At 40.3% G+C, this 25621-nt stretch overlaps 1 protein-coding gene across 2 annotated transcripts in view; it reads right to left on the bottom strand.

Moving 5' to 3' along the window:
* The window catches only part of Sptbn1 (spectrin beta, non-erythrocytic 1), a 162586-nt gene that overhangs the window by 103952 nt on the left and 33013 nt on the right, over positions 1 to 25621 (bottom strand). For both annotated transcript variants that reach the window (XM_036200976.1, XM_036200977.1), the window contains exon 2: positions 15605 to 15796. In XM_036200976.1, the coding sequence (XP_036056869.1) occupies positions 15605 to 15752 (148 nt within the window). In that variant the 5' untranslated portion in view covers positions 15753 to 15796. The remainder of the gene's footprint in view (positions 1 to 15604; positions 15797 to 25621) is intronic.

The raw sequence follows: 25621 nt of genomic DNA, 5'->3' as shown, positions 1-25621 counted from the left end.
AGAGGAAATGGACAATGATTGTCTAGCTGTCCCTCATTTCTACAAGATTAAAATGGTCCAGACATCTGTTACATAAAACAGTGTGTAAACTTTTGGCTATTAGTTTTGAACACAATTAAAAATAAAGTTTCAATAAAGACAGAGGGAAACACTGCTGGGCAGGGGACCTACAATCACACGCTCCTCACATGTATTCTCAAAGCTGTCAGCTGATCCCTCTAAGTCCTGTTTTCCATCCTGAAGAAATAAGAACTTGACTGGGAATCCTGCCAAAGCTCATTTTTATAACAAAAGGCCTCATAAATTAGTTATTGACTCCAAATTGCCTCCAAGCATCATACTTAACGTGGAGAGTCACTTGTCAGTCATTACTAATATCAGGACTTGTGGTCTCTACATTTAAACTGTTCAAAATCTTTATTTTCTAGTCAGAATCTTTGAGACTGATATCCAAAACACACAGGAAAGCAACTGATATTTCAGACATAGGAGCAACCCATCATACTGAAGCAAACATAAATGAACAGTGTAGTTGTGTGTGCATTAACAGGAAGGCTATGTGTGTATGGGGTTACCTTGGCAGATGTTAGATTAGTTTTCCTGACTCTGAGGGTTTTGTAACACCCCACTATCAACTTCTCTGAAATACTAAGACTTGCCCACCAAGATAATGGACAGCGATATCCCATCCAAGTAGGTACCTACATAATTTGCTATTAGAGATAATTTTAGGGTATTAAAAGCTCATGAAGCAATGGCCCAAGATTCTTATTGATAAAAAAAAATCATACTTGTAGTTGGCCTATTGAAGATTATGGAGTGGCAAATGGCAAAAATCACACAGGAAAGAGGTCTATAATTTCAAGTGATTATAATCGGTTACACAGGTTCTTGTTAATGACACTTTACAACAGCCTGCATTTCTGACTCATCTAACAGAAAACATAACAAGAAAAAAATTCCATGAGACTTGAGTAAGACTCCTAGATCATTTCTTACTTCATCCCCCCACCATCCAAGGTCAAAGGGTGCCACCATTGTCTACCAGCACGCAACCCACTCCTCACCAGTTACATAGAAACCACTGGAAAAGAGGCCAAAATTCACTGTGTTAACAAAACAATGTCAGCTTGCTAACTCCTTAGAATATCTCACACCACTAGCTCATTTTCAGTGCTGGCATTTAATACCCAGGGCTTTGAACATCCTGTCATGTCTTTTAAATGCTTGGTATAATAAATGTCTGCTGTTTTCTTAGAGTCCCTCCCCCTACAAACTGATCTTGCTCCTGTGCTTGATGGTCAGATACAAAAGAGAATACAATGTAAGGCACCACTCTCAATGCGTGACCTTCCTCTAAAGCACTCCAGAAAGGTTTTATAAGCTCAACCACCACAGATATCACAAATGAGACACACAAGCTATCTCAGAGTCTTCCTCATAATTCTCTGAAATGAAGTAATTGTGGGGAGAGGTGCAAGGTTATTCAGAAATTAAAGGCTATTTGAATATCTATGGGATATTAATAGCAAGAAAGGCAATTTAAAAGAGGGCTGGAGAAGGCAAGTGAAAGACACCACAGGCTTTCAATCTGCCTCTGATTTACATGACCAGATGCTGGGGCAAATAAGTACCTGATGCAAAAAGTCTCAACTGGAATATGTAAAATAAGGAATAATGCCTCCTATCAAAGACTGCTATTAATACTACAGCATTGTTTACAATGTTCTTCAAGATGAACGAGATCTACAAATTTTAAGTATTATAAATAATCCTCCTGAAAATCTGTTCATATTCCTTTTTTATCATCCTCTGATGCCAAGCTTCAGCTATCTCAACAAAAAGAAACACATATCAAAGCTAAATTACCTCACCAAAGGCCAGTATGTTCCAGCAAGAGCTAGCCTGTTTAACTAGGATTTTTCTACATTCAAGCGTTCCTCTGTCTCTCTCTAGCCTCAGTCATTTGGTTGGGGAAAGGGGAGAAAAACCAATGTAGCAAAGGTTTAAAGCATTTTGTTGTATTTCTTCCCCATATCATTGTCTCTTAAATTAAGAAGTTCACAGGATCACTCTAAGTACAACCTGTAAATCTAAAACAGAGAAGGCCAAATATGGAGACCATTCTGAATTTTTTTTTCATTAAAAATTAAAGTCATGGGGCTGAAATACAGCTTCATATGTATCTCTCAGTGGTAAAGGGGCTACCCAGAATGTGCAAGTCCCAGGGTTCAACCTCTAGAACTGCCAGAAACAAAATGTTTAGAAGTCCCAAAACAAACAAACAAAAAAAAAGTCGTCTTCTGTGCTTCTCCTACCTCATGAAATAAGGATTGAGTCATAAATGCCCTCTGAACACCACAGCAAACAAGGCCAAAGGTCATCATCAGTGTCTTTAGGCCATCAGAACACACTCCCTTTAACGCTTCTGCCTTCCCATAGCACTTCTAACCCTGCCACCTTGCATTAAGGTGATATTCTCAGTCATATGCCTCTCTGAGGAGGGAGGTAGAGATCTATCTTCAAAATATTGATTTTCAGCCGGGCATGGTGGCACATGCCTTTAATCCCAATGCCTGGGAAGCAGAAGCAGGTGTATTTCTGAGTTTAAGTACAGCCTGGTCTACAAAGTGAGTTCTAGGAAAGCCAGGGCTACACAGAGAAACCCTGTATCAAAAACAAAAACAAAACAAAAAAGATTTGTTTTCAAGATGAGATGTGGTACGTTACCACCTTAGTGTCTGTGTGTAGACACTAAACCAGGCACCTTTCACAGTACCGTGAGTTCTCAAAATGATCCCGCAAGTAGACAGTATTTGTGTCCTGTAGGAGAAGCTTCCCTTACAGCCAGTAACTGGCAGGGCAGAAATCTAATGTAAAACCAGGATTCTGGGGCCACTCTCCCTTAGCGTCAGCCTTGAGTTGAACATTTCTAGATGCCTGCCAAACCCAGAAAGGTCTGGAAGCTTTGGCCATAAGAGGATTTCCCAAAGGCACATGCACAGTCAGACTGAAAATCTCTGAGTCTGTACTATTTCTGAAGGCTGCAGAGAGTATAGACAAACGTGAAAATGGGATATAATCCTAAAACTAAATATAAAATATAAGTAAGTATATCCAAACAGTGGTGTTTGCTGATTTATTTACCCTAATAGCTCACAAAATCCTCTTGTGCCCTAACACCTAGCATGCCTATATGCAGAACCAGGCTCCTGGTCCCCTTCCTCCCTCTCATCCACTCCACAGCCCTTGCAGAGCAAGTCTGAGGGTCCAAAACTCAGCACGTTAAGACCTGTTGTTGTCTGAGGAGTAGAGGAGGAGTGGAGTGTCTCCAAATACTACTTCAGATTTGGAGGTGGGGTTTTCTTTTTGGAGCTGAGGATCGAACCCAGGGCCTTGCACTTGTTAGGCAAACACTCTACCACTGAGCTAAACCCCCAACCTGGAGGTGGGGTTTTCAAAGCTTGTTTCAGCCAGGAGTGTTGGGTGGGGAGGCCCTGCTGGTCTCCAGACACTGTTGCATGCCAGGAGTTGGATCAGGCACTGTGGTTGGTGAAATCTAAAACCAACTGTCTCCTGAAGAAACACAACAGTTTTGTAAATGCCCTCCCCTCCCTTGGGCCTCTCCTCTCTCTGAGACCGATGTCAGATCCCACAGTCCCCAGGACTTCACAGTGGTTTTCACCATGTGAGCCCCATTCGCTCCTCCAGCCTGGAATTCCCTTTCACCAGCTGATGCTGCCTCTCCTCTGTGAGGACAGAGCTCCTCTCAAGATGGCTGGTTCTTCTAATGATAACCACAGTGCCTGGAACAAAGCAGACACTGAGCATTATGCTCATTCATGCCATTCACTAATAAACTGACCAAACCAATAAGATTCTGATGCATAAAGCTAATAAATAAGAAACCCACTTTGTTGTACTTTGAAATGTACCTGTTAGAACAGGCTATTCTAATGGCATTAATAAAATCTAATTATCTGACAAACACTGGCATTTTAAAAAGCAGAACAGAAAATATCAGAGGAGTTCATGGAACACCAGTAAACAGTACTTTGTAAATCTGAAGTAGGTGCACATGCACAAATGCATCCATAAAAGTACATTTATCTAGCAATGAAATTACCAATATAATCCTGGTAATGTGATCAAAAATTGTTTCTTTCCAAATGGTGAAATCAATTGTGACTACTCTGAAGTCCCTTCATTTAGCTTATAAAACAAAAACATCATCCTCCCTTGTAAAACTTAGTCTGAGTGTGCCAATTAAGATGGCTTCCGAAATGAGGGAAGTTAAAAACAAAAACACCTACACATGGGAATGCCTGAAGATTAAAGCTGATTAAATTCACAAGAGAACCGCACACCTGTTAATACTGTAGTTGGGTTTTAGGTTTCACATTGGTATCAGGTCATCCTTAAGGCCCACCTCCTCTCCATCCTGTATTTCTTAAGGCAGTCTTGAATACCTCTAAATTATTTACAAGCATCCACACCAACACTGGCCTTCCTTCAGATGTCTGGAACCAGAGTATAGTTCCATGAAAGGTGTGCTCAGGAGCTTGGCAGAGCCTGGAATCACACACTAACCTGCAACAGAGCAACTAACTAGTTCTGGGTATAAACCTGTGTTTGTCGACAGTAGACATATAAAGAGCTAAGTGATTTGGTGTGGAAGTTTATTTCTCCAAAACCAGAACCACAAACAGTTTCAGGACCCATGGCACTGTCACAGATATGTTCCTGACTAGAGAATAAAACCACAGGGCGAAGCTGGCTAAATGACATACTGTTATCACTGTGGGCTTAGTTGCTGTTCTTGTTGTCTGCCACAAAGGGAAAAAGGCTTGATTTACACAGTAGCTACATACACAATGACAATACACTCTGCTCTGCTGTAGTCTACAGCAGCTTGTAGCCAACAGCCTTTGGCTATTACAGCAAAAGGAGATATTCTAGGGATCCAATTACAATGTGGCATCCTCGTCATGCTTGGCCACCAAATATCTTATATTCTCGTCACAGTGGAGAATTACAAGAGGAAAACAAAGGCTATACCTCTAAGAATTAGCCATTAAATTCTTAACCGCAAAGCAGACAGTGGAGGTGCACACCTGTAATCCTAGCACCTGGGAAGCAGAGGCAGGCCAATCTCTGAGAGTTCCAAGGCTACAGTGAGACTCTGTCTCAAGAAAAATGAATCAATTAATTCTCAAACTTCAACTGCTCACTTCTAAGAGTCTAATAAGACATTTTGAAAAGACGGTAAAGTGCTCTGTGAGACTTCTTAAAGCATTTTCTTTCAGGAAATATGGAAGGTAAAGAAGCAAATATGGTACAGCAGCAAAAAGATAGGAACCATAAGGAAGATTGGTCCAAAGACTAATACTTGTGACCCTCAGAAGCAAAAGCTAGGCTCTTCTAACAGAAAAGGAGGCCGAGGTCAACATGAAAGCCTATCTGCTCTAGAGTGTAATGGGCCACACCTGCTTACAGACAAATGCTTCCAAGAGCATCTATTGACCTCACAGTAGATGAAGCCAGATACTGAAGAAATTAAACTCTAAGACAATTAATCTTTGATGGGGGAAAGGTTAAACTCCAGACTCTGACATCAAAGTGGTCTTGCTTCTGTTCTTTTACTAAAGGCAAGGTACCTGTCTTAGTCCACGTTGCCAAAGCAGCAAACCATTGACTGGATGGCTTAGACAATGCACACGAGTTGCTTATAATTCTCAATGTAGAAGTGAGGATCCTATCACTGCCAGGTTCTTTGTGAAAGCCTTCTCCCCGGTTTACAAATATCCTCTTGTAGCTGAAGTTTCTCTGATCCTGCCTGGCCCATGGCTAGGATGAATCTCTCCAACCTGTGTCCTGCAGCTGCTTGGTCCCAAGTAAACACACAGAGGCCTATATTCTTTACAAACTGTATGGCCTTTGGGCCAGGCTGCTTGTTAGCTAGCTCTTAAAATTTAACTCAATCCATTCCTATTCTTCTGTATGTTGCCATGTGGCTGTGGTATGATGTCTGCTGGAATCTTGTTCCTTGAGCAGCAGGCTTGTGTCTGCCCCACTCTCCTTTCTTCTCCTCTCTCTCCAGTTGGAATGTCCCGCCTAACCTTATTCTACCTCACCATTGGCCAAACAGCTTTATTTATCTACCAATCAAAGCAACACATATTCATAGCGTACAGAATGACATCCCACAGCATCCTCCTGTAGTTTCAAAGAACAGATAAAAAGGTCTTGTATCATGGACACTAGTCCCAACCTTAAGGCTCTTCCTTCACAATTCAATCACCTCCCAGTTCCACCTTTTAACATTATCATATTGGGAACTAGGGTTTCAGCTAACAATATGAAGTGGAATACAGATATTAAGTATGTATCATTTTTAACCATGTACATAGAAAATTATCAAAAGATTTGCATCAATCTTGGCTTTTGTTTATTTTTTTTGGGGGGGGGGGTAGGAGGGTTGGTCTTTTTAAGACAGGATTTCATTATATAGTCTTATTAGCCTGGAACTCACTATGAAGACCAGATTGGCTTCAAAATTGCTGAGTCCTTCTGCCTCAGTCTCCACAGTGCTGGGGATTACAGGTGTATATAACTATGTCTAGTTTGCACAGAACTTCTAAAAGAATTCTTATCACTGGGTGGAGTGGGAAAGAGTCTGAGGAAGAAAACACTTGTCCACTTCTGAAAGCTCAGGTTTTTCTGTTCTTCAGTGCATGCATTCATAATGTACAATGTAAACTGTAATTATTTCATAATGAATTTTAAAGTCAAATTCTCAGATACATCGAATTAACTCTTTTGATAGATGTGGTGGTTTGAAAGAAAATGGCCCCCAAAGGAAGTGGCACTATCAGGAGCTGTGGGTTTGTTGGAAGAAGTGGCAGGCTTTGAGATTTCTTTGTTCCAGCTTCTCTCAGCATGACTTTCAGTCAACTTCCTGTTGCCTGCCTATCAAGATGTAAAGACTCTCAGTTCCAGCACTGTCTGCCTGCATGCTGCCATTGCTCCCCACCATGACAACAGACTGAACCTCTGAAACTGTCAGCCAGCCCCCACAATTAAATGCTTCCTTTTCAAGAGTTGCCATGGTCATGGTGTCTCTTCACAGCAATATAAAAACCCTAACTAAGACAATAGGTTTCATGAAAGCTATAGGGCAGTTTTCACAAATGATGTAATAGCAGCTCTGACTAGGAATGAGGTATTTAGTTTGCCAACTGCTCAATGACTGACTGCATTTGGACTGACATGAGGTGCTAAAGGAATGCTAAAAGAAACATTATCCATTGCCATTGTCTCTAAGAACTGCCTCATCAGCTAGAGAAAATATGGACAGAACTACTTTGAGCACATATGTGAAACTAGTAATGCCTAGGGTACCTGATACTGATTATTAAACACCAAGGAGGTTTATCAAAGAGAAAAGTTCAGCATGAGGCACATAGGAAAATGGCTTTGATTCATGGTACTGGGGCCCAAGCTGGAACTGGAGAGCAGTGGGGTTTCCTAAAGACTTACTGGGTGGTCTAATGTAGTGAGGGAGGGGCTGAGCCCTGACAACGGTTCCAACATTGCTTGGACTCCAGTCTATCTGCTTTCTTGAGATGGCTGTGAAATAATTGTGTTGGTATTGTGTTCCCCAAAATATTGTGCACCCTTATAAACTTATATGGTGTCAGAGAACAGAACAGCTACTAGATAAAGAGGCCAGAAAATAGTGGCACACATTCCTTTAATCCTAGCATTCCAGAGGCAGAGATCCGCCTGAATCTCTGTGAGTTCAAGGCCACACTGGAAACAGCTAGGCATGGTGACTCACGCCTTTAATCCCAGGAAGTGGTGGCAGCAAGCAGAAAGGTATATAAGGCATGAGGACCATGAATTAGCCTGGTTAAGCTTTTAGGCTTTTGAGCAGCACAGTTCAGCTGAGAGGCATCCAGTCTGAGGAAACAGGATCAGCTGAGGAATTAGCAGAGTGAGGTGGCTGTGGCTTATTCTGCTTCTTTGATCTTCCGCTTTAACCCAATACTTAGCTCCGGATTTGTTTTTATTAGTAAGTACCTTTAAGATTCATGCTATAAATAATCTTGTAGCCATCAGAGCAGCCTCACATACACTCTCAAGAAATCCTCAGAGTCTGTGGAAAGTTAAACCTGGATGGCAAAAACCTTTACCACATTCACCCAATAGCAGTATCAGCACCTGATTATGTCACTATTTTAGACTTCTGAGAATTCACAGACTTTCAGCAAAGAAGTCCAATTCAAGAGCTTAGCAAATTCCTTTGACATTAATGAGCAAGAAGTGGATGCCTTTTGTAACCAGTGGATAAGGAGACTTGAATTCAGGTTCTTAGAAAGTACAGTAACACTTTTATATAATATTCATACTCACTGCTTGATAGCTTGGCTCCTTTTTTTTTCTTTTCTTTTTAGACAAGCCCTGGCTGTTCTGGAACTTGCTCTGTAGACCAGGCTGGCTTCGAACTCACAGAGATTCCACCTGCTTTTGTCTCCTGAGTGCTGAGATTAAAGGCCCGCACCACCACCACCTGGCTTTATTTATTTTTAAATTGGAAGAAGGGTTTGCACGAATTCCAAAGAATGATGTGGAGATCAAAGGAAAACTGCTGTGAGTCAATTCTCTCTTTACACCATGTGGAGCCTGGGAATCAAACATGGGTTGGCAGGATTAGCAGTGAGCACCTTTACCCACTGAGTACCCCATCAGTCTTAAACTGCCTCTTTTAAGGCAATCATTTTAAGTCTCCAGCTAGCCGTAGCCTGGTATAAAAAGTTATCTGGGCCAACCAGAACTTCAATACCACATCAAACCTTAAATAATTTTGCAATGGGGTTTACTTTTTTTAAAGTTAGACAAGAAGTTAAAGTTGAATCTACAATGCACTCAAGTCTGTGGGAGGCAAAACAGTTAGTAAGTGGCTCCGATGAATGAAGAATGAGAGATACTACCCTGTAGAAGACAGCACATAGCTTTGGAGTTTGGATTTGTATGAAACCAACCTCCTCTCACTCTCTCCCTCTCCTTCCACCCACCTCTCTTTTTCTCCTTTGGCACAGTGTCTTACTATATAAATCTTGGCTAGCCTGAAGCTATGTAGACCAAGTTGGCCTCAAACTCACAGAGATTTGCCTACCTCTGCTTCCTGAGTTCTAGGGTTAAAAGCACGGCCACCACACCAAGCTCTTGCCTGAAATTTTCCAATAACCCTCTTTTACCCTCCCTTAATTCTACCATATGGCTTTGTGTTCTACTACTACCACTTATTACTATTAATATTTTTTAATTTTTATTTTTGGTTTTTTTCAAGAAAGGGTTTCTCTGTGTAGTTTTGGTGCCTGTCATGGATTTCGCTCTGTAGACCAGGCTGGCCTTGAACTCACAAAAATCTGCCAGGCTCTGCCACCTGAGTGTTGGGATTAAAAGCGAGCCACCCAGCTATTATTAATATTTTAATGCCAGGTGTGAACCCTGGGCCTTGCCCATGTTAGGCAACTGTGCTCTTTCTCAGTAATCCCAGCCCACATCTTTTTAATCTCTAGTCTTTGCAACCAGAAATGACTAAAAATAATTATAAATTTGGGATTTTTTTTAAAAAAATCTAATTAGTAGACACAAACTAAATGTTTAGCTCCCTGTTTCCTGAATACTTTCTTGTGGGTTATTAGTCCATGTGAATCATGTCAAAATTACTGTCAAAATCTATAGTTTAAAAATCAAGCCATCCATCTAATATAATAGAATTCGTATCATAATCTAAATTGAAAAAAAACTATCTAACATCTACCTAGCATCATTTTTTTATAGAAAAATAAAATGGAATGGTCTCACAGGAGCTGCTGATTCAGTCAAGACTTTGCCCTTTATACCTGTACTCAGAATCGGAGAAAAGAGGACTGAAAGTTCAAGGCTAGCCTGCACTACACAGTGAGATCCTGTTTGGAAATCAGCCAGCCAGCCACATGTGCTGGTGGAGGAGCTATTTTTTATGCTGTATGGAATGCATTTAAGTTTAGTTAGAAATGATGTGCCTGCCTGTAATTCTGGCACTTCGCAGGGAAGGAGTTCACAGAGTGAAACAAATTGACTTTCAGTCTGCACTGGTAACTGGTTAATTTCTTTTGCCATGTCCACAATTTATCAAAAAAAATGTTAGCGCAACGGAGACGTCAATGTTGACGATTACCCTATGTCAAAATTACACTTCCATACAGGCTTTATTCTTTGATCTCTCTGTGCCCTTTTTTTAGGGAAAAAAATGTACCAAAATTTCTGTTATATAAGAGGTTTAAGATGATTTTATGATTTTTTCTAATTACAAAATAATTGAGAATTTATTTCAGGAAAATTTCCAAATATAGAAAATTCATTCAGAAATAAATAGTAACTACTTCAGTATATACTATTTCAAATTATTTCTACACTGTTTATAAGACTTGATAAAGATATTAATTCTAATTACCTTTATCAATATTCTCAAACTAAATATGTTATACATTTAAAAATACTCCTCTCTTCTTTCTTCTAGTCTCTATGGATTCTACAAAAATTAAGCCACAATCACATACACAATTTTAAAAAGAAAGCATTTAACTCTTAAGATTTATTTTTTGGTTGCTTTTTCGTTTAGTACTGGTGACTGAATACAGGGCCTTATATATGCTAGGCAAGAATTCTCCCACTGAATTATACCACCATTTCTGACATTTCTTACAAGATTAAAGTTTCATGTCTTACTTCAAATAAAATGCTGGTCACGGGCACTCAGATTATTCTGAGTCATCACATGTTTCACTACACTGAGGCAAGCTGGTCAGAGGTGAGGAATGTGGGCATGGCACCATGGGATGCAGGGAAATACTTACACAAGACATAAACTCACTTCACAGTGTACTGCCTGAAGGCTGGACCAGCATGCCATAACCCCTTGCAAATCAGCAAGACTGAAGAATGTTCTTGCCTTCCTTTTGAGCTCTCAAGAGCAGCTCACGTGAAAGGGCAAAGTGCTATCCAGCATGTGTTGACTCTGTGTTTAAATTTAGACTGATTCTAACCAGTCTCTCATATGTAAAATGAAATGTGTATTTCAAAGACTTAGTAAAATGGGGAAAAAGCATTTAAATAATTTTTTATACTGAAACATATTGAGAGGAAATTTTACTTTTTGAGTATACAGCAACAATCAATATTAAGTCTAATTACTTATTTAACATATCTAGGTCTTGCTGGACACTAGCATACATCAGTACCCCAGAACCTGGAAAGGCTGAAGCAGTGTAAAGGACCTGAGACCAGCATAGGCTGAAGAGTGGAAAGATTGCTTTTTCTCAAACCAGGGGGTGGTGGTGCACGCTTTTAATCCCAGCACTTGGGAGGCAGAGCCAGGCAGATCTCTGTGAGTTCAAGGGCAGCCTGGGCTACCAAGTGAGTTCCAGGAAAGGCGCAAAGCTACACAGAGAAACCCTGTCTTGAAAAACCAAAAAAAAGAAAAAGAAAAAGAAAAAAAAGATTGCTTTTTCTCCCAGCTTCTGTGAGGAAGAAGATATTAGAGTTATTGTTTTCCATCCTGCCAGGGGCTCAAGATCTTGTAGATGGCAGAGTATACTTCTCTGTCTCTCAGTCAGCAGGGTGATGTGCTAGCTGTGTGCTCAGAGAAAGCATTTACTCCTTCTGTGCCTCTAGTTCCACTTATATAGTTTATAGATGGCAAGGGCCTCCCTCATGCAATTGTCATGGGATTAGCTACTTTTCTTTTTTTTACTGTGGTTGAGACAAGGTCTCATTATGTTGCTAAGGCTGGCCTCAACATCCCAAAGGCTAGTACAAACATGTGCTACCCTGCCTGGTTTTGATTAACTATTAATACACAATACATATATGTAATGCATTTATTTAGAACAGTTCCCAGAGCACAGTAAGCAAAATATTAAGCACTTGCTATTATTACTGTAACCCAATTATTCTGGGACTAGAATCAACATCCTTAGAAGGTTATGACAGGGACCAACACTAAGAACAGCTTGGCTCTTGAGACTGAATGTATAGAAAGATGTTGCACAGAGAAAACCAAACAAGAGCTGGGGAGGTGGCTCAGTGGATAAAGAGCTTGCTGTGCAGGTGTGAGGACTACATTCTGGATCCACATGATAAGCCAGGCAATATGAGGTCATCCATAAGACCAGTACTCTGGAGGCAGAGATGGGGTCCTGGGAGCAAGCTGGCTACATAAACTAGCTAGAATTCGTGAAGTCTGGATTTAGGGAGCCCCTCAATCAATAAAGCAGAGAGTGATTAAGGGAAATAACAGATATCACACACTTGTGCAAACATGTATCTATATACATCCAAAACATGTACATACACCTAAATGCACATCACATATACATGTGAAAAAAAGAAAAACCCCAAGAAACTGCTCTACATTTTGTAAGTAAAATGTCCTTGAAATGAGACAACTTAGGTTAGCTTGGAACCCAAGCATAAAGCTTATGATCAGCGATAACAAATTAGCTACTGCCAGTAGATGGTCTTAAGTCTGAGATGAAGATTCATGAAAAAGAAGTAAGTACCAATTAATCTAGCAGCATAGACCACAGTAATGGTTCTCAGGCTTCTTAATGCTGCGACCCTTTAATACAATTCTTCATGTTGTGGTTACCCCCAACCATAAAATTATTTGTTGTTGCTATTTCATAACTGTAATTTTGCTGTTACTAATCACAATGTAAATATCTGTGTTTCCAATGGTCTTAGGCAACTCCTGTGAAAGTTTCATTCGACCCCCAAAGGGGTTGCAATCCATAGGTTGAGAACCACTGCTGTAAAGCTTCATGTGAATGAACGAGTTAGAAAACAAAATACTGAATCCAGAGTGAATGACTGAATGATCACTCACTCATTCAGGCAAGATCAAGAAAGATCTTTAGGGACTGAGAAGATGGCTCGCTAGCAAAGTGCTTGTATGCAAGCATGAATGTTGGGGAATATTATTTCAAGGTGTGTTACTTTTGTTTATGTTGCATTTGTGTAACTCTGAGAAGCTGTGTTACTGTGCCTGTCTAAAACATCTGATGGTCTAATAAAGAACTGAATGGCCAATAGCAAGGCAGGAGAGAGAATAGGCTGTGCTAGTAGGCAGAAATAATTAATAGAAAGAGAAATCTCAGAGAGGGGAGATCGAGGAGCAAGAAAAGGAAAAGGACATCAGGGGCCAGCCACCCAGCTACACAGCCAGCCACAAAGTCAGAGTGAAAGTAAGATTACAGAAGTAAGAGTAAGGTAAAAGCCCAGAGTTAAGAAAAGCCAGCAAGAAACAAGTCAAGCTAAGGCCAGGCATTCATAATTAAGAATAAACCTCTGTGTGTGATTTATTTGGGAGCTAGGTAGCAGGCCCCCAAAGGGACAAAGAGTAAGAAAACAACCAACTGAACTCATATCCCCAGTATCCACATAAACGGGCAGGACCACATGTTTGTGATCCCAGCACCTGAAGGCAGAAGCAGAACTGTCGCCAGGTTCAGTGAGAGACCCTGTTTCAAAGAATAAGGTGAAGAGCAACAGAGGACACTTGATGTCAACCTACAGCCTCCACTGGTATGCCCACACCCACATACATACATACATACACTATACTACTCTCCCCACCTCTCCTTGTTACCCTCCCCTATCCCACACTCCCTCTTCCTCTCCCCACTCTCCCCCCAATCTTTAAATCGCCACTACTTATGGTGATATTGTGTTCCCCAAAATATTGTGCACCCTAATAAACTTATCTGGGGTCAGAGAACAGACAGCCACTAGATACAGAGGACAGAAAATGGTGGCACTCACATCTTTAATCCTAGCATTCCAGAGGCAGAGATCCCTCTGGATCTCTGTGAGTTCAAGGCCACAGTGGAAACAGCCAGGCATGGTGACTCAAGCCTTTAATCCCAGAAAGTGATGGCGGGGAGCAGAAAGGTATTTAAGGCTTGAGGATGAGGAACTAGAGCTGGTTAAGCTTTCAGGCTTTCGAGCAGCAGTTCAGCTGAGATCCATTTGGATGAGGACACAGAAGCTTCCAGTCTGAGGAAACAGGATCAGCTGAGGAATTGGCGAGGTGAGGTAGCTGTGGCTTGTTCTGCTTCTCTGATCTTCCAGCATTCACCCCAATACCTGACCTTGGGTTTCTTTTTATTACTAACTCTTTAAGAGTCATGCTACATCTGGTGCCTAACGTTCGTGGTACGAATTCATGCTACAACTACTCAGACACAAATTATCCTAAGACAGTTGAATAACATTCCTGAGGCATCTGGTTTGGTGCATCTCCACCATTTATTTTTCCCGCTTCTTCCAAACCTCTAGCCTTGTTGCTCAGGTGGGATTGACTAAACTCTCCCTCTAGGGAGCACCTTGTTTAGTGAGCATCCTATTCTCTGATGCCAGTCATGAACACTCAGACCAATTACTGGTGAGGCAGATGTACTCTTTTCTACTGGCTTTCTAGGACTTGGGACAACCACCTTGTAACTACTGTAGAGAGAGAGAGCTCACTTGTGAAGATAGCCTGCATAACAAACAAAGCTAAAAATAAAGAAGAAAAAAAACTGGGTCTAGTCAGGTCATTTAAGCCCACCAGAAGTCTTATTTAAAAATGGAAACTGCCTACTGCCTACTCTGTGACCAGTGATTTCTCTGTCATTTTGGCCATGTGTGTTAGACTCTTTCTTGCTTAATAATCAGATTCTACTTTAAAAACAACAGAAAAATCAAACTTTTTTTTTTTTTTTTTTTTACAATCAAGAGTAAACATACCTGCTCATGCCATGACTTTTAATCTATTGTAATTACCACACCAAGGGGAAAAATCATTAATCTGCTTTCTCACTTGGAAACAATTTCCTCTAAATTTCAAAAGTACACACACAGTACCTTAAATACACTCTAGTTTGACTCTTCTTTTGTATGTATTTGATACTGCTCAGTTTTCAAAGTGATGGAATCTTTTCCTGACTAGGGCCACTGAACTGTTTGTTGTATGTAGTTAGCAACAGCAAGGGAATAAGCAATCACATGGGAAGGACACATTGCACTAGTGTGAATGAAATCAGTGTCAAATCTCCTCATTGACAGTACTGGATGTGTCCTTCCTAGAGGACACTGCTGCTTTGCAGATCTGAAGCCCTTGCACAAGATACTAACCAACCTTGCATGGTCCCAACCAGCCAGTCTGCCACTGGCACTAAGTACACAGCTTATTATTAAATTTTTTTTTGTATAAAATACAGTATGCTTCAATGTTTTGAAATGAAAGATGTGCCAGAAATAAAAAATCCTTACAAGCTCTTAGCAGCTCTTTCCAAATTGCTATAAATATTACTATGTTCTAAATTATTTTGGCCATTAAGGTTGGCAGCTCTCCAAATGTAATTAATCTTATACAAAGGTCAGCTAGCTCTCAGAGGATACCTTAAAGTAAGGTGAGGTCAACTTCAAATAAGACCACCTTATCAAGCAGAGATGGTTGATTTTCAAGGGACTACAGAACTAAACAGCATCTGGTGACAAGTAGGAGACTCACCTGCTAGAGCCTTGATACGGGACCGCTCAAAGAGCCGTGCAGAGCTGTTTTCATTGTCCCAGTCATCCACATCCCAGCGGTTGTTGACATCGCTGTACTGCTGCTGGATCTCAATGTTGTCATAGTCTGTGGCTACTGTGGTCGTCATCTTGAACTGTCTCAGGTGTTCTTCCACATCAGTTCCTTAGAGTTCTGTGAAAAAGTAAAGGAAAAGCTCACTTATATATACAAAGCATACAGTCTCTACAGACCTGGTGGGATAATAGTAAGTAGGAAGTATGGCCATTACTGCTTGTCCAGATATTCTCTTCTAGAGCCAAAGCTGGTTTTGAACTTTGGCTCTGTTTTACATATAATGTGTGACCTTGGCCAAACTGCTTTATGGTTTTCCCCAAACATAAAAGTGGGAGGAGATTTCACAGGCTGTTGAGAAGACTAAATGAAATGCTAGATGCCAAACTAAATGGTTCTTCTTTTTCTAAAAAGTTTAGTTATATCAGGCTATATCAACACCTACTTGGGTATTTGAATGAATTCATTTAGTTTTATTGTCTATCACCAGAAACTATTACCTTCTAGTTTCTCATTCATAAAATGTTATATAAGAAAACTTCCTTATACAAATCATTCTACACATCTTATTTACATATTAAAATTGATGCCAAAGATTACATGTAAGCATATGGTATCAAGAGTAGTATTCATGCATAGTAAATACTCAATAAATACTGTAATTATTTATCCATTATTATTATAAATTCTATGACCAATGCCAATACTAATCCCCACTCCTTAGGCACCACTGAGGGTCATGGTAGATTTTTAGGAATAACTATGAAATAAATTCTGGCCTACTGATGTCGTCATTTTATCCCAGCATGCTTGAAGGATTAGGAGAAATATATTTAGCTTTAAACATAGTTTCTCTGTTCAATAAAGCAATTACTCATTTGTTGAACCCAAATATACTGAGGACTTGCTACACACTCAACATAGCTCTCAATTCCAGGGAGAACATGACATCAGTGAAGCTTATGTCCTCACAGAAGGAGGTAGACAAAATACACAAGAAAAGCCAAGGAGTTTAAGGAAATAAAATACAAGCAGAAAAACTTGAGAGTGGCTGTTTTAGACTGTAATAAAAATCCCTTAGTCCTGAAACAGGTCTCAGTGTCCAAAAGGTACAGATGATGCACACATCAAGAAGAGTGGCACTCCAGACAAAGGAAACACCATAGGCATGCATCCTCAGTATAGCTGGAGTCTAGTGTGCAGAAGGAAAGGCAACAAGGCTGGGAAGCTAGACAGGGCCAGGCCAGAGACAGCCAAGAATACCATGATGAACTTTGAACCAGCTAGATGTGTGCTGGTAAAGGATTCTTCTTGGTGCCATGTGGAAAACAGATTCTAGGAGGCAAAAAGAGAAGCAGAGCTGGTTGGAGGCTACTCCAAGATGGAAGTGGTTTGGTACTATCAGGCGGTAGACCTGAATGTGGTTGTGGTGTGTCTGTGGTGGTGGTGGGGGGCGCTAACAGGATCTGGTAAAAGGTCTGGCTAGACCTAAGGCATTAATTAGTAAGGCTCTGTGCTTGACTCTGATTTGTATGGTTAAATTCCTGTGTGTGTTCAATTTTACTACAGGGATGCAGGCTCAGTCAAACAGATCAAACTATCCAAGTAAGTTAAGTGCAAATCTAAGAAGGAGGTAGGGAAGGAGATAACTCCTGTCTTGGTGGTAGAAAGATATCACAAGGGAAACAATGCTGGTTATTTCCTCTCCTTCTTTCTCCTCACAATTGGCCCATGTTTTCCTCAGTGTGTACCAAGAATGTGCACAAAGATTGGTCAGCAGAACTCACCACTAGATTCTACCCAGTAACACAAGACTGATCTGTCATATATGTACCATACAAAGGAAACAAAGCATGCATGTGCTGAAAAGAAACAATTCTCTTACTGTGCCTCCAATGTAGCTTTCTCTAGTTCCAACATATAATCACATACCTCAGATACAACTGGGTCTCCAACTGAGGCTGGAATGTTACCACTGGTAGCACAAGCAAACCACTGCGTCCTGTTTTGCTGACTTCTCACTAGCCACTGGTGAACATCAGCATATCCTACAAGCTCTCCAGGAAAAAGGACCAAGTCCGCCTGACGACCCACAATACATGCTCTCACAGTCATTCTTCATGGCATAAATTCATTAATGGGAGTGGCATTCCCATCTGACAGATGCAGTCAAGCCCAACATGACAAATGTGTTGGCATACTAATTTTTTAAAGTTATTTTAACAATATATTTACAGAATTTAACCAAGACACAAAATAAAAAGCTAAATTCTATTCACTAAAGTGACCTTCTAGTTAAACAACTATAACGTAGGGAGAGAGTCAAGGAAGGAGGGAGGACCAGCCAACGCAGTCACACTATTTGACCTTGGAGATAGTTAACTTTCATGACTACTCCAAACCAAAGCTTTTTATAAAATCTGTCTTGGAACATTTTATCTCTAGTAAAGAAAAACTTGATAGTATTATTAATCCCTCAGATTATAATCATTCAAAGAACAGAAAACTTGATTTAGTCCAGCTCAAGGAGAAACCCAAGCAGTGCAAACCCTCACCAGGTAAGCTCTGGTATTTGGTACCACCTGCTGACCAACAGACCATGCTACAGATCTCTTCAGCAAGAGGCTGCGACAGTCCTGTAATGAGTAAAGCCAGCACTGGCCTAAGAGTGACGTGAGTCATGCCCGCGTTCCTTGTGACTAGATTTTGAGCAGACTGTTTAAAGCGTCTATCTACCTTCTCTTCTTCACTATGTGTCCACATGTGGATATAAAGAAAAAAAATTATAATATTGTTTTAAGAAAAGGCCAACAGCTTTCCCTCTCAGATTAGTTTCTACTCTCGTCTTATGAACAGGAATTTCCCAAAAGATCCAAAGAAATTTCAAATATGTTGTATTTTCCTTCAATAGACAGAAGCTAATTTAATTTTTTCAAACCAGCGGGTCAAAACAGAACATTGGTGAGGAAACTATGATTCTACATCCATGAAACAAAAGGTTCTTAGAGTTTTGACATTGACTATTACAGGTCATGACCATTAGGAAAGAAACCTAATTAGAAAGAGTATTATCATTCCTGGTTTAGAAGCATTCAATTAGTTCTCTCTGTCGATGAAATTTGAAAGTCAATACCTGGAATATCATGAAGTAAAAACATTTTATCTATCCTGTTATCTCCTAACATGTCATATTTATTTTCTGTCACACAGGCAACTGTAAACCCACAGTGTTTTGTCCTATGAAGAAACAAGACTTCATTCCCACTCTACTTTGCATGCCTCTTACTCAAGACTACCATGATGCTTTCAGGGCTCCCTGGCTCTTTCTTACTCTAAGGCTGACCAGCTGCTCATGAACAGCTATGTGTGGTTACTCAGTGGTCACCCCACAATCACAAACTCTGTTTAAAAGTAGAATATCAATTAATGTGAACGCATACAACAAAGTACTTCTCCATATACATACACTATTAAAATCTTGGTTTTCCTTTTTAAATTTAATTTTTACCCATAACAGTATATATTTTTTCCTTTATTTTATTTTCGAGACAGGGTTTCTCTGTGTAGCCCTGGCTGTTCTGGAACTCCATAGACCAGGCTGTTCTGAGACTCACAGATCTTCCTGCTTCTGCCTCCTGAGTGTTAGGATTAAAGGTGTGTGCCACCACAGACTGGCAGGCAGTATTTTTTTAAACTATCTAAACTAGTAAGATCTTACAGAAAAAAGTAATAGAGAACAGGGAACACATGGAATTTTCACTGGCAATACACATATGCATACACTTATTTGTTACCCAATCTTAATTAAAAGTTCAAATAAATTCAAGTAAAATGAACATGATGACCCACACCTGCCAACTCACTTTCAGGAGGAAAATCAGAAGTTAACAATTGCTCTTACAGAATTTACAAGCTCTACACACACTTCAAACTTTCCCATTTCACTCACAGAAGACATGTAAAAGTATTCATTGGACTGTTAATACACTATATTTTTACAGCATTAAAAATAAAAATAAGTTGTTCTCAGGACTTTGAAGACATCAAACTGTATATATGAGATTCTTCAGTACTAGACCTATGAGATATGAGAGTTTGATATCAGCCTTCTCAATTATTTAGTCACTAAAACTCAGGACAATTATAACCTGTCTACTACTCCTACATGCCTGATGAGGTATTCTGCAATGAGTATAAAACAGCCAACACAGAGAAACACTTAAGCAACCAGTGACCTGTAAACAAGGTCACCAACTGCTATTGAGGTTCATGGAGTGAGTGTCTGCAGAGGACCCAAGACTCCATTGTACAAACTCACTGTTTGATAATGATGTCTTTGGAGAGATGGAGAATATGGATGAAGAAAAGTGTCTGTAATATTCAGACAGCTAAGTCTAAGCTCTTGAGAGTGACAACTTCCCCTTTCTGTACTTAGAATTCTCTGTACACAAACGTGGAGACATAGTTAAAATTCATAATTCATAAGCATACACTGTATTAGAAAACCGTCACATGCTTAAGAAACAATTAAACAACAACACCCCAACAAGGGCTAGAAAGATGGCTCCAAAGGACAAAGCACCTACTGCTGATCTTAATGGCTCCCACATGATGGGAGGAGAGGACCAACTCCTAAGCTCTACAATGAGTAAATGCCAACACCTTCCTAGGTGTGAAGAATGTCCAGGTTCTTTATGACCACGACTTGAGGAGACAGCCTGAAGCTCCTGTCAGCTTCCAGTCAGCATGCACATAGGAGCAAATACTGTTCTCGCTTACACTCTCTCACAAACAAACGAATAATAACTTTTAAAGCATACAACTGCTATAGAGATTACATCCCAAACTCATAACATCTGACCATTCTGAGAAGAAACAGTAGTGACATTTTTTCTTACACCTTGTTAACAAAGGGAGAGCCACTATAATTAACTTTAGTCCATTTATCAATCATTTATTAAATCCCCTACCAAGAGGCTCAGAGTGCAGGGGTTGAATATATGCGCCCCATTATAATCATTTTATCTTCTTAGTAGACTGTTAACATTATTAAGCAGTTTTACTAATATATGAATTCTGTTTTGAGTGATAGCAGCATTTGCCTAGTATTATTTTTCTATCCTATTATTTTAAACCTCAGGCAGTTAAACAACTGGACCAAGTCAACGTGACCATGATATCTTTGTCACAATACTTTTATAACTGCTGTGTCCAGAGCTGGAAGAGTGCAATCTAACCTCTAACACAAGTTGGTGGGTCTAAACCCCAACACAATGAAAGCAACACTAAAGGTTTGCTTCATGGACCATCCTGCTTTCCTAGCTTTCTCACTCTCTCCCACCCAACAACCTTTTGCAGTCTATATACTATTATTGTCAGCCATTGTTTGGCTAACAAAGTACGGTAAAATTTCCACGCTGCAGTGGTGGCACACACCTTTAATTCCAGCACTCAGGAGGCAGAGGCAGGCAGATCTCTGAGTTCAGGGCCATTCTCATCTATAGAGTGAGTTCTAGGACAGCCAGGATTACAGAGAGAAACCCTGTTTTGAAAAAATAAATAAATAACAACAACAACAACAACAAACCAGTGGTGAGAAACACAGTGGCTTAGTTACTTTTACATGAAAACACTCTACCAGCCAGATCTCATCATCATACTTTAAAGACTTATTAGGACTGGAAAAATCATTCAGCAATTACAGGCAGTTGCTGCTCTTACAGAGAAGCTGTGCTCAGTTCCCAGCACCGACACTAGCAACTCACAACTGTCTGAAACTCTAGTTCTAGGGAATCCAACTCCCTCTTCTGGTTTCCATGGAGACTACATATGGAGGCACATAAGTAAAAATAAAATTTAAAAAGAACTTAAAAACAGCATAACCATAAACACAGTTCTACAAAATGTGAAAGAGGAGAATGGGACCCTTCCTTCTGTCCTTCCTCCATCTGACAGAGAGAACCAAACAAGGAACAGTGAGATGATAACTGTATTTATTACCTGAGTCTCTTCAATTAAAAACCCTGATATTAAGTGTGAGTTGTCTTCATTTACTGTTTATACATTAACATTTTAAACAAAATACATTATTCCTTTTCTCTGCCTACATATGTGATAGCTATCTAAATTTTAAATATAATTTTGTTAAGTCCTATTCTTTTATTTATTTGTTTGTTTGTTTGTTTGTTTGTTTGTTTATTTAAGAGGGCATCAGAATCCCACTAGAGATGGTTGTGAGCCACCATGTGGGTGCTGGGAATTGAACTCAGGACCTCTGGAAGAGCAGCCAGTGCTCTTAACTGCTGAGCCATCTCTCTAGCCTGAAGTCTTAATCTTTTTAAAAATCAGCTATATTTTGAAAGTGAACAATAAAACAAGGTAGGGTTAGGTTCTCCAATGTTCATTTATCAGACTCAAACATCACTAAATTTAAAACAAACAAAATTTTTAAAAGTAATACACAGCTATGACAATATACATGACAGGTAAAGGTCATCTTTGCTTCTGTACCACTTACAAAGAGCAATTAAAACTGACCTCATTAACTGAGAACAAACCCAACACCATGGTTCACAAATAATGTGGACTTTCTGACCATTATAAACAGTCTTTTCAACCTTACACTTACTTCCAAACAGTTTTAAGTAACATCAGAATATAGTTCTAACTACCAATGCCAAAACACCAACCCTGAGTTTCACTGAATTTGGCATTTAACTGCTTTTATTTGGTGTGAAGGGTAGTAAGCCAAAACTGCTTTCCTGAACAACAGAGGAGCAGCCACAGAACGGACTTTCTATTTGGAAGCTTTTTCCTTTGGCACTGGAGCATCCCAGTGCCAAAATTCTTGGCAAATTATCAAGTGAAATGCATATCTCAATTTTCTGGAATAAAGGTTATATGAAAATATGTGAAATTACCACAAACAGCAACACTGTATCAAGCATTACTGATATGCACATAGGCCTGCAAGGTCCAGGATCCTACCTGTTCTGGACAATGTGGTACAATCCATACCCACGCCACAGCAAATACTCAAAATCAATCTCACAATGAAATGACAGGTGACAGCATGTCACCACCCAGCATCTAACTATGAAACACAAAGATTCTATTTCTGCCAAAGTCATATGAATCATGGACCCCAGAAAATCACTGTCATATAAGGGCAGCCTGCCCTTTATGCAGATTCATTTAGCAAAGAATGAATTTTTATTAGAAATTTATTTTTGCCTGGCTCAAAGTAGGATGAGTGATTCTTAGATAAAACTAAAGAAATACTGATTTCACTTGATTTGTCTATAATATTTATTTTAAATAAGACCACTTCCCCTTCACAAATCGACTTGAGTTCTAGGCACAACTGGTTGTCCTAATGTCCAGGTTTAACTTAGGAAGTTTGCTCAGAGGCTACTCACGGCTCTCACTGCTTGGCTGAGCACATCCTCAGCCTTCCCTCTGTGCACTTTTCAGTGCTTCCCAAGCTGACTTGGACATCTGTAGTCTTGCAAATAAAACAGTTACATGAAAGCTGGCCTATGACACTTAAAAGGGAAACATGACAATCCCAGAAAAACCATTTTAACGCTATTAAATTTCTGTTTCTACATTTTGCTTAAACCTCACCACAATCTGAAAGAATTGGAAAAAAACAAACAATATATTCAGTGTGGAATCCAACAGAATTCTGTACATTACTGTATGAGTTTGTTTACAAAGGTGTTCAATAAAGTGAGTTCACTTGTACCCTCAACTATGTACACACAGTCCCCAAATGCATTCTCTAAAGTGAATACCTACTTCTCCTCTAAACAGCAAGAGCTCTCTCCCACCTCTATTCTTATCTTGCTGCCAGAAACAGTGCTATGTCAGGACCAGCCTTCTCTGTATATGCCAATCCTCCATTGGGTGGCGGGGGGGGGGGGGGGGGGGGGGGGGGAGTAGGGAGGGAACAGGTAAAGCCAGACCCTTCGGTGGGGGGTAGGGAGGGAACAGGTAAAGCCAGACCCTTCTGACCATCTCCAGAGCACAAAATGGATGCATTTGCTCACTATGATGTACATTCCTTAGGTTCTGTACTGGCTCCTGACAACACTAACAAGCCTCCACCATCAGCTTCCAGAAGATGGAGGAGCTGAGGCCTCCTAGGCTAAAAGACAGAGGTGGGGGCTTGTGGGAACAGGTGTCATTTAGGAAGGCAGTGAGTCTTTTGGGCAGGGAAGAAATTCTTTAATATTCAGAAAAGAGAAACACACATATTCTTCCTGAGTTTAACATTTGGAGATGGATGTTGTAATAAAAATAAAAGATAGGTCTAGAAATGAACCAAAGCCTGCTATGAATCCAGGCCTGCTATTACAAAATAAAATATTTTATGTCAAACATTCAAAACTATGTTAATCATCACTTAAAACACAAATTTTCAGAAAGCTACAAATACTTACTAAAAACACCATCAAGTTTTTCTTAAAAAAAAAAAAAAAAAAAGTCTCCTTGAACACCATTTCATATCCCAGTTCTCACTTCCCACAATTCCTTGGGCTCCTCCCCCATGATGTTCTTTGCCCAGAGTCTCCAGCCTCAAGTGGGGGCAGAAACTCCAATGCTCTGTGTCAGCAAGGGACACTCAGCTATCATCTTCCATCAGTCTGACCAAAATACCAAGGAGCATCAACACATCAAGGGGCATAGAGCAGAAGCACCAGATAAAACCTCCACAGCATGACAGACTGAACAGACACACCCACTCCTCAAAGCCTAACTCTTTTAACCTCAGGGTACCCCAATTCTCACCTGTACCAGGTTAATATTTGATAGACTTAATTTATCCTTAATGGATACGTATGATGTTAGGAATGGGCAGTTAAGGCAAACGTTACTGAAAATTACCTGCACTATGCCTACAAGGGAGGGAAAGGTTTGTGCAAAGATAGAGGAGACCTGCTATTCTGAGATGCTCATCCCAGAATGATAGCACCCAGTATCAAAGATACTATCTTAACTAATTATATATTTGTTTCTATAAGAAAAAAAAGAAAAGAAAAGAAAAAAAGAGCACCCAAGGCGGTCTCTCCATCTCTTGCAGAAGGCAATTTCCCAGCAAGGTGAGGACAGGGTTGAGTCTGCCTCCCTACCAGGGGACCAGAGTCCTCTCTGCAGCTGCTCAACACCATTCTTTGCAGTACAGTCTGTTGGCCTACTGAGAGGTCACCAAAGATCCCTTCTGCAAATAGGCCATCCCATTTTCAAGTGAGCCCCAGCAGGGGATGTGGGCCAAGCTACCTAGCTGCCCATTACCTTATTCCTTCTCTGTAAAGAGAAAGGCTGGGATTGTTGTCCCAGCACATTCCAAACACAAGTGGGGACAGTGATTTAGCTGGGCTGGCTCAGGTCTGGAGGCCATTGGGATCTTTAAAGCATGTCACCAAAGGCTGGGAAATGCTCAGCAGCTGGGTTCCTTCTGCTAAACAACACTTTGCAAGCCCCAAGTACCAATGAAACTCCTGCACACATCCTCACTGATCAGAGCAAGTTCATCTCCAGCAGCCTAAACCAGATCACTTGGTAGCACAAGGAATGTAGAGCCAATTTTGGAGCCTTCCAGCCATCTGAGAATTCAGGCTCTCCATGTCTTAGAGCTCCTCCTTCTGCTATTTGAAGCATGAGTCTTACAGGAAGGCATCTTATGGTATAATTGTGTAGCTATTTAAAATAAGCCTTCAGCTGACAAATGTGAACTACTTAGTCATAAAAAAAAAAAAAAAAGAAAGAAAAGAAAAAATGCCTAAAACGTTTTTTTTGTTTGTTTTTCAAGACAGGGTTTCAGCTCTGGCTGTTCTCGAACTCACTTCGTAGACCAGGCTGCCCTTGATCCAACTACTCCTGCCTCCTGAGTGCTGGAATTAAAGGCGAACACCACCACTGCCTGCCCAAAAACATTTTCAT

The sequence above is a fragment of the Onychomys torridus genome, chromosome 10, assembly GCF_903995425.1.
Source record: "Onychomys torridus chromosome 10, mOncTor1.1, whole genome shotgun sequence".
Taxonomy (NCBI): Eukaryota; Metazoa; Chordata; class Mammalia; order Rodentia; family Cricetidae; genus Onychomys; species Onychomys torridus.
Note: the sequence above shows the minus strand (reverse complement) of the source record. Positions and strands in the feature narration are given on the sequence as shown.